General features: G+C 40.2%; 1 protein-coding gene across 7 annotated transcripts in view; it reads right to left on the bottom strand.

Moving 5' to 3' along the window:
* NBEA (neurobeachin) overlaps positions 1-15,573 on the bottom strand; it is an 892,011-nt gene that overhangs the window by 43,942 nt on the left and 832,496 nt on the right. For all 7 annotated transcript variants that reach the window (XM_049853455.1, XM_049853457.1, XM_049853456.1 and 4 more), the window contains one exon: positions 6,105-6,272. In XM_049853455.1, the coding sequence (XP_049709412.1) occupies positions 6,105-6,272 (168 nt within the window). The remainder of the gene's footprint in view (positions 1-6,104; positions 6,273-15,573) is intronic.

The following is a 15,573-nucleotide window of genomic DNA, read 5'->3' as shown; positions in this document are numbered from 1 at the left end:
TAAGATCAATTTAGATCAAGACAAAGTACAGATGTTACAGGCAACATGTACATTGCAATTATGCTGCCGTCAACAGAATTTTTGGAGACATTGCTGAAAAGAAATTTGAAAAAAAAAAAATTTCTTATAACTAAATGATAATAAAAACCAAAATAACTGATTTTATTTATTGGTATCATTGATGTTTTTGTTAAATTGATAATTTTGGTGTCATATATAGAGAAATAAAATTTGAGAACAAGTGGTTTCCAAGATACTTCATTTAATTATGTTTTTAGGTAAAACAAAGAACTTTCTTCTCATAGGATTCTCAAACGTAGCCCTACAGGTATTTCTGTCATCAGTTTTTAGATGGGAAAACAAAGTTTCAAAAAATTAAGTGACTCGATTGATACCACTCAAATAACAGAGCGGGACCGTGGTCACAACCTGCAGTCTGACGCTAGCCGTTCTGCCATCTTTATCGCCTACTTGTATTCTGAGGCACGCAGGCTTGAGTAATTATGTCTACAATAAGTGTAATAATTTTTCAAACAATTTTTGAATGAAATAATTTTCAGTCATTACAAAGGCAGAGCAAACAACTTTTGGTGGCATTTGTTTAATTAGCAAGTTCTATTAATAAACTATCAACTATGGCATAACCCCATAGTGCTTTGAAACCCTCAGAGACTGAGAAAACTCTGATCAACAAAATGGCTGATTAAGATTTACTAACACCATCTTAGCTCCACCCCCCCATTACTGGAGGTTCTACTGAGCTGAAAATTTTAACAAATTCAAAAACTTAACATAGAAAGACAAATCTTACAGCTTAAATTAGTGAAATGGAAATATACACTAAGCTGCCTTTAAATTTTCAAGAATCATTGTGGAAGCAAGAAGAATACTATCCCTAAACTAGCCAGCTGTAGTATATGTTTTGCTTTTTTTAAATTCCCATAAAATAATGGGGACTGATAGAACCCTGCGAGGAGCCCTGGTGGTACAGTTGTTAAAGCAATTGACTGTTAAAAAAAAGGTTGGGCCTTCAAAACCACCAGTGGCTCTGAGGGAGAGAGATGTGGCCATCTGCTATGGGGCAGCTCTACTCTGTCTTCCTACAGTGTGGTGCTATGAGTGGGAATCAACCTGACGGCAATGGGGTTTGAGTTATAGGTAGAGGACGTGGGGATATAGGTGAAACTAGAGTTAAAAAAAATTTGAAATTAGATAATAGGTACATGAAAGGTTCATTATACATTCTCTTTACTTTTGTAGGGGGAAAAAAAACCACACTTTCCAGAGGATTCTAACGTGCCTTTAGTAGAGCAACACTTAAACTTTCAGGTCTGAGACAGTCACCTGGGGATCTTGTTCAGTGCGTGTTCTGATTTAGCAGATCGGGGAGCCTGGGGAGCCTGAAGCTCTAGAAACTCCCAGGCGATGCTGACACCACTGGTCTGCAGCTCACACTGGAGGAGCAAGAAGTGAAAAAACCTTGGGGTAGATGATTACCACCCAGAACACACTATTTCCTAAGCGGCCACATGATGGAGTTTCTTGGCCATCATTCAGTAAGGAAAAATATAAAGCAAATCATGTAATTTTAATTAACATGTACAAATGAATACAAAAGAATGTCCATTATCATGCTTAAAAAACAGGACACGTAGTCAGCTGAGCTTATCTATGAAAACAAGTGTCTGGGAGATTACTATGTAAGTTAGTACCTAAGACAACTTTAAATAACAGCTCCTCTCCGACAGAGCTAGTGTTTACATACCAGGAGAAGCGCTGTACCAGACTGCTCTGTCATGTTCCTGCCCAGAAGGCTGTCATGACCAAGTTGATCAACAATTACCGCTTTACAAGTATAAGATAAATTAAGCTGTCATAATTTGCTCAGCCAGAGATCCTAAACTGTCAAAGAATGTCAATTTTTAATCTGACACAGAGAAGAAAATTATCTGTTATTCTGACCTCTAATTTCTTGACATTTTAATGCCATAATTGCTGTGGTTAGTGCTGCTTCATGACTTCACCTGCCAAGGAAGAATGAATCAATTGCCTTAAGCCCTTGCTCAAATTTTAGCACTAATTTCAAAGCTCAAAGTTAAAGGCAGACTGGGAATATTTTTTTGACAATGAAGACATATGTAGATATTCATGTATTAAATATTCCTTTTTTTAAATCCATGTCTAATTGAAGCACTAAAAAAAAAAATCTTCCTCAGGCTAGTGCCAGTTTAGTATAAAACTGTAAGATAACTGTGATTAGTCTTCCTTTGGTTTTATCTGTGTGAAACGTGGAAATCTGAGTATTTTAAAAATATGAAATGAACATTATCGAGTAAAAAGAATTTCTTGAGTTCAATAAAAGACTTGATATTTTGAACACGGCTTTTGCCAAGAGCCCGTGTCTGACCATTTCGGTAGGTGTGAGGTCTTTCGAGTAACAGCAGAGCAGCGCATAGCTGAAAGAGCTTACATCAATGTTCGGATAAAAAAGGTATTGTGCCCCCCAAGTGGTCTGCTCACAGGGCACTTTACATCTATGGGACATAAATGACTAAGAGATAATAATACGCTATACCTCATTCCATTATCTATGAGTCAGAATCCACTTGACAGCGACAGTTTTGTTTTTCTGTTTGTTTATTCCATTATCTACAGTGGTCTTTCTTGTGCCAGCAGATACTAAATGCTTTAATGTTGGGGAACGAAAATCCATACTGCTGCTGTCGAGTCAATTTCCACTCATAGTGACCCTATAGGACACAGCAGAACTGCCCCATAGTGTTTCCAAGGAGTGGCTGGTGGATTTGAACTGCCAACCTTTTGGTTAGCAGCTGAGCTCTTAACCACTGCGTCACCAGCCTCCTGTTGGGGAACATAAAATATTTATTATTCCTCCTTTAAAGAGAGGAGCACTGGTGGCACAGTGGTTAAGCACTCTGTTGCCAACTGAAAGGTCAGTGGTTCAAACCCACGAGCCGCTCCTTGGGAGAAAGATGTGGCTGTGTGCGTCCATAAAGATTACAACCGTGGAAACCCTGTAGGGCAGATCTACCCAGTCCTATAGGGTTGCTATGAGTTGGGATCCATTCGACAGGAACAGGTTTGGTTTTTTTTGTTGTTGTTTCCTTTAAAGAGAGAGTAAGGGCCCTGGGTGGCACAAACGATTTGTGCTGGACTACTAACCTAAATGTTGTTGGTTTGAAGCCAGCCAGCAGCAACTCAGGAAAGGCCTGGAGATGGGCTTCAGTGAAGACGACAGCCCAGAGACCCTGTGGAGCAGTTCTACCGCATAGCACACAGGGCTGCCGTGAAGCTGGAGTTGGCTCCATGGCAGCGGGTTTGGTTCTCGGTTTAGAGAGAGCAACTGAGATGGAGCGAGATGCAATAACTGGGCCACACTTACTTAGGTAGCTCACAGGACTGAGCTGAGTTCAGGGCACTAGGTATTAGGTGTTAGTGCTTAACCACAAGCTGCAGACCTCGTTTGTGGGGGCGCCAGGCAGGCGGCACAGAAGGGATGCAGCCAGGGTGTGGGGACAGGGGAAACGAACTGAGATCCCCCGAGATCACCTAATCTGTATACGGAACATTCGTTGTCCAGGTCGTCTGTCCAACAGGCAAACACTGTGGATAAACCACTACCACCCAACAAAAGTAGATTTTTGAAAATCATACATTTTCATGTAATGTATCATTAGGAAGCACTACTGTTTGACAATTAAGGCCTATAAACCAAAAAAACGCACTGACGTGGAGTCGATTCTGACTCATAGCGACCAACAGGACACAGTAGAACTGCCCACAGGATTTCCAAGGCTGTAATCTTTATAGAAGCAGACGGCCACATCTTTCTCCCACGGAGCTGATGGTGGGTTTGAGCCACAGACCTTTCGGTTAGCAGCCAAGTGTTTACCCCGCGCCAGCAGCGCTCCTCAATTAAGGCCTATATGTCTACGCTTGTTTGCTGTCTCCAGCAACGTGCATAACTTATAGAAGCAGATATTTTTATAGAACTCAAATAAGAAACATTACATCCCTAAAGAAAATCTCAATCCTAATTGCAGGTTTTTTTTTTTTTAAATTCTTTCATTTATTTCTCTCTTTTAAAACTCTCATTTGAATATAAAAATCCTGCTATTTTTCTGTCAGTTTTGACAGAAAGCTTTGTGCTTTCATCATATGCAAAATGCTTAAAATACCTTTAACACGCCGAACAGGATTAACTTGCAAATTTCTTTATAAGGAAAGAACTTTATAATGAATTGAAATGTATAATGAGATGTTCAGGAGCAAAACTGTCCAAGATATTGAAATGCCAAAAACAAACAAACAAACAAAAAACCCCAATTTGGAGTCATTCTGGGAATATAAGGATTAGCTATTCCAAGTATTTTCTTTTTTCTGACTCTAAAAGATACCGATTCTACAGGGAAAATTTAGTTCGTAAGGCGTTGATGGAACTGGGCATATTTTAAGAAAAGATGTACAGTTAAAAGAAAAGTGGGAGAAGCCCTCATCTCACCAAACAGCTGGTCCACACCGAGGACACTAAGTTAGGGGAGTGTCCTGGTTAAGCAGGAGAAGCCCTCAACTCACCAAACAGCTTCATAGCATTTGGTTCCTCTCATTGGCCGGTTTTCTGCCTGGACTCTCAGCTTCAGGCAATCAGTCCCTTTCTTGGTGCATACAACACGGTACACTGTCGCCCTGAAGAACGTGCTTGCAATGTGTTCTCTGAAGAATTAGCCCTACTGAAGAATTAGCCCTAAGGGTCTATTCTATGATCTATGATCGTAAAGTTCTTTCCCCTTTCCTCTTCTCTGCTTGGAGCCACAAAGATGCAATCATTTTATTTTTGTAAAGGTATATAAGAAATAACTTCATGAATGCAAATTTGTTTAGTGGTGCTTCATTCCCCTAATATACAAGTCTTCCACCTCTAAAATTTAAAAAAAAAAAAAAGAAAGTTTAAAAGCAGCATTCCACTGCCTGGAAATGAAGACGTGATTGCTTGTGTTGTGGATGGCAGATGGCACCTATACAGCGGAATGGAAGATTGGGATTTAGCTTCCTTGAAGCAATACTTACCTGGCAGCTGCTGCATTGCCTCTTCCCTACCTGAAATTATTTCATGCAATGTGGAAGTGATTAAAATAATATTTCCTATGAATATTTTCACTAAAACTACACATACACATAACAGCATGTAATTCCCAACAGTTAGCTACAAACATCTAAGGAAGAGAACAGATCAGAGTAAAAGTACTATAACCTCATCAATTTTATTGAGGCTTTTTTTTTTTAAGTATTCTGTCTAGAAGGTTGCAATTTGCTTTTTGTAAAATACACTGGCATATTATCTTAATGTGAAATGTTAATATTTAAATATTCAACTGTTGTTATTGCTGTTGCTGCCCTCAAGTCAATTTCAACTCATAGTGACCCCATGTGACAGTAGAACTACCCCATAGGGTCTCCTAGGCTGTAATCTTTAAGGGAGCAGATGGCCAAGCCTTTCTCTCTTGGAGCCCCTGGGTGGGTTTGAACTGCCAACCTTTTGGTTAGCAGCCGAGCAATGAACCGTTGCACCAGCAGGGCTCCTTAAATGTTAACAACACATATAATGCAGGAAGTATTTTACTGAAAATTCTGAAGGAAAACCCAACAGGAACACTGAAGTACACTACATATGCCCTGGTGGCGCAGTTAAGAGCGCAGCTGCTAACCTAAAATCGGCAGTTGGAATCCACCAGTCACTCCTTGGAAATCCCATGGGGCAGTTCTACTCTGTCCTACAGGGTTGCTGTGAGTCTGAACTGACTCGATGGCAACGGGTTTGGTTTTTATATATGCCTACAACTCAAGGAGGGACACCATGCTGGTCTCATTACCTGTTTTGACTACAACTCAAGGAGGGACACCATGCTGGTCTCATTACCTGTTTTGACATATAACATATTCATTTTCCCATTATTTGACGAGAACCTGAAATCTGTTTTCTAAAAGTTACGTTGAAAGGCAGTGTATGCAGAAAGAGATGGGAGGCCCGATTTGTGTTTGCGAGATGAGAGAGGTTTGAGGAATAATGTGTATTTAACACTTACCTCCCTGAGCACAGCATCAGTGATGCCATCCAGGTTCACGGAGCCTTCGTAAGTTAAATAGTGGAAAACGTTGAGAGCACGGACTGCTTCTGGCCCTCGTTGCTTGTAGCCAAATATGAGGTCAATCCACTGGTGGAGCTGGCAGGACACAAACTCACTTTCCAGGGCCTGAGATGAGTCAAGAAAGAAGGAGAGACCGTGTAAGTTGAGCTGAGCTCCACCCCGCTTTCCGACTTTGAAATATTCTGTATGAAGAAGGAGAATGTGCTCTTCACATTCCTAAATGTGATCTCTACGTAGACCTTCTGTTCCCAGAAATAAAGCACAGAGTTAAATGAAATGTTCTTTTTCTAAACTGGTTAACTTTCTCTTGGCTCGTTTATGGATTTTGTTGTCATGTGCTGTTGAGTTGATTCCTACTGACAGGGATCCCATGGGACAGGGCAGAACTGCCCCACAGGGCTCCCTAGGCTATGATCTTTATGGGAGCAGATCGCCAGGTCTTTCTCCCCTGGAGCTGCTGGATGGGTTCAAGTCACCAACCTCTCAGCAGCTGAGTGCTTAACTGCTGTACCACCAGGGTTCTTTTCCATTATGTGTACAGTATATTGGAAACCCTGGCAGCATAGTGGTTATGTGCTAGGGCTGCTAACCAAGAGATCGGTAGTTCGAATCCGCCGGGAGCTCCTTGGAAACTCTATCGGGCAGTTCTACTCTGTCCTATGGGGTCGGTATGAGTCGGAATTGATGGCAGTGGGTTTGGTTTTGTTTTTTTTTTTTTGGTACAGTATATTAAATAAATTTCTTACAAAAGTGCAATATTTAAATAACAATTTGAAATACCTGTTTCGATACCATTTTACAATAATTATTTTCAATCCTAAATTTTAAAATTAGCTCGAAATGAAGTGATTTTACTAGAAAATCTGATATACTTATATTTGCCTCAAATACCTTCTTTCTGCCATACTATTTTGCAGTTTGGTCATCACTTGGCAACTTAAATGCTTGCTAGCTAGTGGGAAACAAATGTAAATTGCTGATAGTCAATATGCCCCTTCCATAAAGGCCTTTTCTGTGTCCTAAGAAGCCACCTTCTTCAGGCTCCTGTGGCTTGTGGACATGAGGTACAGAGTTCTGTCCACGCCTTTATCTGAGCAGGGACAGTGACCCCTGTACACTATGCCTCGCACTTCTTGCATGCATTTGTCATCAATTTCTTACTGACTCAAAGAGGGCTCATTTAAACAACATGAACCCAAAGCTGTAGATCTAGCCTCTTAAATTTCCACTATGCATAGGCATATAAAACAAGTTTATAAATTATAGCTCTAATTACATTGCTTCACGTGAAGGACGTCCTCATCTGCCCGCATATCTACGGTTTCTAAGGTGTAGAACCCAATTTGGAATCCACTTAATAAATGACTTCTGAAGTTAGCACTCCTAAAATTGTATTTCATTTTTCAAAGATACAAAATGGTCTGAATAAAACTTTTCAACTCTTCCTCTGACCGTGTATAACTAGTGATTTATTCTCCCCCACCCCTTTCTTGGTTCGCTCCTTTCAAAATCTTTTTATATTTTATTCACATGAATTATTGTGATGTTTCTCATTCAGAAATGTAAACAATTCGATTTTATGAAAGGATTTTTTTTTTTTTTTTTTACTAAAACTAAACAAAATTTCTGTATCTCATTGCTCGCGAAATAACAGTTGAGAATAAAGTATAGGAAATGAGGCAAAGATGCAAAAGACAAGATGTTGGTTAAATTTTTATACTGGGTATGTCTATAATGCTGGTTGGTCCATTAGTAGGAAGTGATTTTGTCCATTCCTTATAACAAGCCAATGAAGAGAAAAAGGTGTTCTAACTATTCAGCAACATTTTCAGTGCCTGGTACAACACACGAAAGGATAAAAAAAAGAATAAATCACTCTTTATTATTGAATAGCTATTGTCTAAGCCTATTTTTAGAAATTGAAAATATTAACAAAATCACATACATTATTTAAAAGATGATCTTATCAATTAGCAATTAAGCCACAAACCATTTTAAATAAATCTTATAGATAATCACTAAACGGTAATTGGTTTTTTTTTTTGGACATAATTGGTAGGAAAAAATAATTGATGAAATGTACTATTATTCTGTTAGATTAAAACCACTGTTGAATAAAATACCTAATGCAATCATGAGGGATAGAAAGAATGATGACTTCTCACTAATTTGACTTTTTAAAATTTATTTATTCTCTTTCGTCTCCGTTCCCTAATGCCGTTTCCACCAAAGGCAACAAGTGCAATGTGCTTAACGTCTATCTTTGTTCGCATTCCTTATAAGACATTATTTGCTTGTGTTCTTTCTTTGTCTGTATTTTTTATCATGGATTTTTAATTTATAGTACAGATTTCTTCTTTTTCTCACTTAACTTTGCTTTCAATATCTACCTATGTGCTATGCGCGTACTAGTCCATTACTGCTAATTTATCAAAACAATTTTCATTGGGATTCCAATAAACTCATAGATTAACTTGGGACAAATGACATTAAATTTTCCCATCCAAGATCCCAGAATGTCTCCTTATTTTTACAGCTCATCTTCTATGTCCTTTATTAGAGTTAAAAATTAAAATTTTCTCTGCAAAGGACATAGATTAGTTCCTGATACTTCATAAGTTTGGGTGAAATTTTACCATCTTGAAAATTGTATTTTATACTTGGTTATTGATGACATAGAAAAATGCTATTGATGTCAGAAAGTTGATCTTGTACCTGGAAACTCGCATCAGTTTTACCTATAACTTCTTTATTTTTCTTATAGAATTATTCTCAACCTTGAGAACCGTTTAAAACAGGTGTGGTGACAGGGGGCATCCTTGCCTTGTTCCTAATCTTAAAGGGTTAAACCTCACTTAGTGTTGATGCATTTTATATACGTGTCTGTGTTTGTGTGTGTGTGTTGAGGCATTTATATATGCAACAAACACACAGACACACATATATAAAATGCATCAACACTACACACCACCCCCCCCCCCACTCCTCAGTTACCAACTATTTCGCATTTACTGCTATAGTGAAAAATCTACTATCTATTTTACGCGTTAACGACGTACACCTGGCAGTACTGAACGCCAGGTTGCGAGTGGAGAGCAACGCTGGCTCTGACGGTTAAACTTTGTGTCAACACAACCTGGGCTGTGTTCTTAGTCGTTTGGCAGTTATGTAACGATGTCATTTAGCAGCTGTGATCTGATGTGGTCATCCTCCATTTTTGCATAATGCTGATTTTCACACAACAGCCTGGTGTTTGGAACGTAACCATGTCAATAAATGAGGAGTGGGTGTAGGTATATATACCCAACCAATACAGTGTTGGACTGTTAGACAATATTTCATTTAGAATTTTGTATTTATGTTCTATATTCATACATGAAATGGGGCTTTTTTTTCCTTTTTTCACTATTCTCCCTTTATCTACTTTTGGAATTACAGTCACACTAGTCTCATAAAATGAGCTAGACGGCTTTCCATGCTCCATGCAGCAACTTGAATAAGGAATGAATTAATTTTCTCTTGAAAATTTGGTAGAATTTACCTGTGAAATAATATTGGCCTTGTATTTTTTGGGATGGACAGAATTTATCACTGAAATTATGTGTCTCTATTTCTTGTGGTGCCAATTTTGATATTTTATGGTTTTTTCTTAGTATTTATCCATTTATGATGAAATGGATAAAAACTTGCTATTTCATAGCTGTTCATCATAACTTTTAATTACATTTAAAAAATCTATTATATCTATAGTCTGAAACCCTGGTGGCATAGTGGTTAAGAGCTATGGCAGTTCGAATCCACCGGCCGCTCCTTGGAAACCCTATGTGGCAGTTCTGCTCTGTCCCATAGGATCACTATGAGTTGGAATCAACTCCACGGCAATGGGTTTGATTTTTTTTTTTATATCTATAGTTATTTACCCTATTTTAATCTACATATTAAAGAGGTGGAATAATGAATCAATAAACAAATAATTGTAGTTAAAGAATTTTTCATTTTTGTAAAATTTTTGGTAATAAAATTAAATGACAAAGAAACAATAAGGGAGGAGGTTAAGCAGGTAACGTCTAACAGATTTTCTGTCCTGTAGTGACTGAGCAGAATGAATAGTTTCGAACATTTAGAAGCTAACTCTGGTTCTAAATCAAATGCAGATCTAAGGATCAAGTATTAGATGTGAAACAATTAAAGCACGACAATCTACCCAGCGTCTGACTCTGAGACCACACTATACACACACAGACACAAATGGTGTTAATTTGTCACTAAACGCATGTTATCTGCTTATTTGCTCTTTTCAGAACTATGTCTTCATGAACAAACTCATTTTGGATTTTGAAACAAGATTTTAGTACAAATACAGTACAAACATAAAGAAATACTTGTTTACTAAGCTATTAGTGTTATAGTGGTCTTAATAGCTTGCTTTATCTCATACTTGCATATCCACAGACAGAAGCAATTGCTTTAAGCCTAGATAAACCAATTCCCAATCCATAACCTGACCCTGGGGAAGGAGGAAGGAAATCAAGAGTGATATTTAAACCACAGGGGATATCTCTCAGATGGATAATACTTACCTAATTCTAATTTCCATTTTGTCCTATGGGTATCAGACGATAGAGAATTCTTTCCTAGCAGGTTTGGGACAAAGCTTTTCTGAAACTTACGAAAAAGGAGGAGACTACCGGAATTAGCTGTGAGGAGAGGCTGTTCTTCCCTTCCGAAGTCTTTTCTTTAAGAATCCTTTATTTTGAATTCCTGTCTCCTTTTCTAGACTAGGGCAAGAATATTTCCCACCCCCTCTCTTATTGCCTCAAGAATCTGCTTTTTATAGCAATTTTTTTCTCAACTAGAATAATCACATTGCTACTTCTTCTTGCAGTTCTATGCCAGCTCTTCTTCGTGATTAAATTGAAGGTGTAGCTCTCACCCAGGAAAAGACTCAATTATTTTAAGCAAAGGCGACATAGTTGTCTTCAACGTTTATTTGGTGGTGGGCGGGGGTTAACTTCCTCCGTTACTAGATCGCTCACTGGACCTACAACGTTGTTGTCGTCAGTTGCCGTCGGGTCGATTCTGACTCACAGCGACCCCATGTGACACAGCAGAACTGCCCCACTGAGCTTCTCAGGCTGTCGTCTTTCCTGGAGCAGATCACTAGGTCTTTCTCCTGCAGAGCAGCTGGTGGTTCGAACACCAACCTTTTGGTTACCGCTGAGCACTTACCTGTCGTGCCACCAGCACTCCTTTGGGTCTGTAACACAGAAGATTATCCTGGACCCTCACTAGCAGCAGTTCAGCCCTAGCTCTCTTCACTCCCCACAGAGTTACCGGAATAGACTTCCACCTCTTTCTCAAGTCCCATCCATCTCGTTCCCTGCTGACAGAACAGACTCCTGAAACCATCCTGCCCGTATTAGCATCTTCCATTTCCAATCTTCCAAGGCTCCTGCTAGCCTAACACATTCAGTGTGAACTCAGTCGAGCTCCCAGAGACATTTCTGGGATCCCACTTCTCCAGCTACTTCCACAACTTTGTGACCCGCGCTCTAGGGCCAGTTAGCACACACTTGGCAGTGCCCTGGGCACTGCTGGCACAGCCTCTGGCAGTGCTTTACTTTCTTCCTAAGCTGAGCCTACTTCCTTCTCCTGCTTCTCTCTCAAGTCACATCCATCCTTCTTCCCAAGTTCTGTGTTTGTCCCCTGAGGGCTCCAGCTCACACCTGCTTCTTCTGCCATGAATTTCTCTGACACTTATCATCATTACCCTCCTGTTTAACGTGGTAAAAGAATGTACACAAATTTACTTAGGAAAATTGATTTACATACAAATTGTAAAGTGCTATAGGAAAGAAATGAGGTTATTACTAATTAGCACTTAATGGTGTCAACTGTGGAAACCCTGGTGGTGTAGTGGTTAAGTGCTACGGCTGCTAACCAAGAGGTCGGCAGTTCGAATCCACCAGGCGCTTTTGGAAACTCTATGGGGCAGTTCTACTCTGTCCTGTATGGTCACCATGAGTCAGAATTGACTCAACAGCAATGGGTTTGGTTTCTTTTTTTTGGTCCAGCGTATGTATCTGCCTTACAGATAGGAAGAGTCCAAGCAATGGGTTGGCTGGCTGCTTGGTACAGGGCTTCTATGAGAACTAAATTTGTAAAGGAGTAGAAAGTCCTTTAGAAACCATGTAAATCACCAAAGGATGTTGTCATTGTTGTTATGATTTCCAGTTGGTCCCAACTCCTAGTGACAGAGGAGAACTACCTACAGGGTTTCTTAGGCTGTAATCTTTATGGGAAGGAGCCCTGGTGGTGCCATGGTTAAAATGTTTGGCTGCTAACCAAAAAGTCAATAGTTCAAACCCACCAGCCACTCCATGGAAGAAAGATGTGGCAATCTGCTTCCATAAAGATTTACAGCCTTGGAAACCTCATGGGGCACTCCTACTCTGTCCTATAGGGTCTCTATGAGTCAGAACTGACTCAACGGCAACAGGTTTGATTTGGTTTTTGTTTACTTGTCTGTGTTTCTAACTAGATGGTTAGCTTCTCAGGCCACTCGCTGTGACAGTCAGCTTTTTTGACAGAGTCTGAAGCAGTAGGAAGTGCGTGATAGGCACTTAACAACCGTTTTGTTGTTAAAAATGTTTGAGCTGTTCTTAGCTGTCCTGGAATCAGTCCCCGGCTCATGGCGGCCCCATACACAATGGGCGGAAACGCTGCCGGGTCCTGTGCCGTTCCCATGATTGGATGAGAACCAGACAGCTGTGATCCACAGGGTTTTCACTGGCTGATTTTTGGAAGGAGATTGCCAGGCTTTTCTTCCTAGTCCATCTTAGTCTGGAAGTGTCGTTGCAGCCTGTTCAGCATCACAGCAACAGGCCGGCCTCCGCAGACAGGCAGATGGGTAGTGGCTGCACGTGAGGACTCTAACCCAGGTCTCCCCGTGGAAGGCAAGGTTTCCACCCCTAAATCACTAATGTCTCAATTCTCGACTTCATCCTAGCTTTATTTAGAGTAGGGTCCACATCCAATGTTTCTTTATATTTTCCATAATGTCTTGCTCATAGTTGGGTCTCAATAAAGATCTACTGAATGAACAAATCCCGATTTCAGGGACTGGGGAGGCTCTAAGAGATAAGGTGCCTTGCTTGCCCAAGCTGCCGTGGCTGACAAGTGGTAGAGCAGGGGACTGGAACCCAGGATAACTATCTCCATATTTCGAGTTGCTGCAAAAGACTGCTGGTAGTTCTTATGCTATGCTATTTGCTTAAAATCCTTTTTTAAACAAGGTGTTTATACTTTTTCTTTAAAATATTAAAACCTTATAAAGACTGTGTCTCAGTTATCCAGTGCTGCCGTAACAGAAATGTCACAAGTAGGTGGCTTTAACAAACAGAAGTTTATTTTCTCAGCTTAGGAGACCAGAAGTCCGAATTCAGGGTGCTGGCTCTAGGGGAAGGTTCTCTGTCTCTGCTGGCTCTGGAGGAAGGTCCCTGTCTCTTTGAGCTTCTGCTCCTGGGCGGTCTTCATGTGGCTTGGCATCTCTCTTCCCCCATCTCTGCTTGCTTCACAATACCTAATCTGCTCTTTTTTATTTCACAAAGGTGACTGGTTTAAAACAGGCTCTATGACATGGCCTCTTAGTAAAAGAAGGAACACCCATTCCTAAATGGGATTACAGCCACGGGCTGTACTACAGTCAGAGCAAAGCCAGGATGGACCAAGGCTTTCTTTGCCCCGGTGCACGGGTGCTCTGTGGCCCAGGGCACTCTGCATCTGACCCAGCCACACCGGGAGGCCGCTCGGCCGAGGGAGAGAGGTTATCAGTGTGCGCCGGGAAAGGCTTCTTTCTAAAACAAATTAAAAAAAAAAGGGGGGGTAGATTATGATTGATGAACCCAGCATTAGGGTAATGTTATCAAGAGATACTTTCTATTTCTGTCCTCTCGAGGAGGTCAGATTATAATCATGTTAGAGTGAAACATGATGCTTTATTAATGTTTCATGAGTCAGTCAGTGGTCATCAGCCAAGCTGTGTGTGGACAAATTAAACCAGTTCTTGATGCATTTAGAATTGATGGAACATCTACTAAAAGTGTCTCTGTCACTCTTCCAGGTTTTCTAATGATACCAGTTTTGCACAGCACAGCTCTTCGGCAAAATGTTCACAAGGCATCAACTGTAACTGATTATGTATATCATTGCCCACAACTTTAAAAAATCAACAATGACAAAGGAAATGCATTATTAAAAATAAAAATATGGTCTCATTTTTAAAAATAAGGAAGGAAATTAGGTTGCAGACAAGTAAAGGTTTCCACAAACGTATCAAATACTGTTTTAATTGCCGGATGGGGAAATAAACCGCTCATTTAGTAATCAATGATGCTGTCTCTTCTCATGGTATTGTTTTGTCCCCTCTGCCCTGAGTTTCTTCATGATGGTTTGAAAGAAGGAGGAAACGTTCACAGGTAGAGAACACTAATCCATACAAAAAGGTCAAGGCTGGTTACCACTGCAGATGTCACGTCCCTGGGATGTGTGACATTTTCATTTTACACTTCAGGCTCATTACAAAGAGCTCCTTCAAAGAGCTGAGGGTAATCCCAGCCCAAATTATATTTATAATACTACAGCATCTATTTCACAAAGACTCAATCCTAAATGAGCTACCTAGGTTATATAAAGTTAGAAACTTTTAATGTAACAAAACTATAAAAAATGGAGGTTGTGTTCATGGAATTTATGGAAAATTTAACACTTCCCTATTTTATATTAAAGGGCCCTGGCACAGTGGTTAAGCGCTTGAGTGGATTCAAACCCACCAGCAGCACTGTGGGAAAAAGACCTGTCAGTCTGCTCCCTTAAAGATTATATCCTAGGAAATCCTACGGGGCAGTTCTACTCTATAACACATGGGTTGCGATGAGTCAGAATCGACTCAATGGCACCTAACAACAATAATAACAACATTTTATATCAGTAGCTAAACCCACTGCCGTCAAGTTGATCACGACTCATGGAGATCCTGTAGGACAGAGTAGAACTGCCCCAAAGGGTTTCCAAGGAGCAGCTGACTGGTGGATTCCGACTGTCCACCTTTTGGTTAGTACCTGAGCTCTTAAACCACTGCACCACCAGGGCTCCCATTAGGGAAATATTCTCTAAATAAACATTCCTTCAGTAAAAATAGAAATATGTAGATAATTAGCTAAATTTTCCAGTTTTAACACCGATGTCTGAGATGATTTCAGCGTGTCAGCGTTACGCTCATCACTGGGAACACTGACTAGAAGCTGTAGCAAAGGACACTACAGAAAGGGGCTATGAAGGAGAACTTCCAGGTGCACACAAGCAGTGCAGGAGACAGGGAGAGACGCACAGTTACAGGGCATGAGAT

This window comes from Elephas maximus, chromosome 14 (genome assembly GCF_024166365.1).
Source record: "Elephas maximus indicus isolate mEleMax1 chromosome 14, mEleMax1 primary haplotype, whole genome shotgun sequence".
NCBI lineage: Eukaryota > Metazoa > Chordata > Mammalia > Proboscidea > Elephantidae > Elephas > Elephas maximus.
The sequence above is the reverse complement of the archived record's forward strand: the minus strand, read 5'-3'. Positions and strand labels throughout refer to the sequence as shown.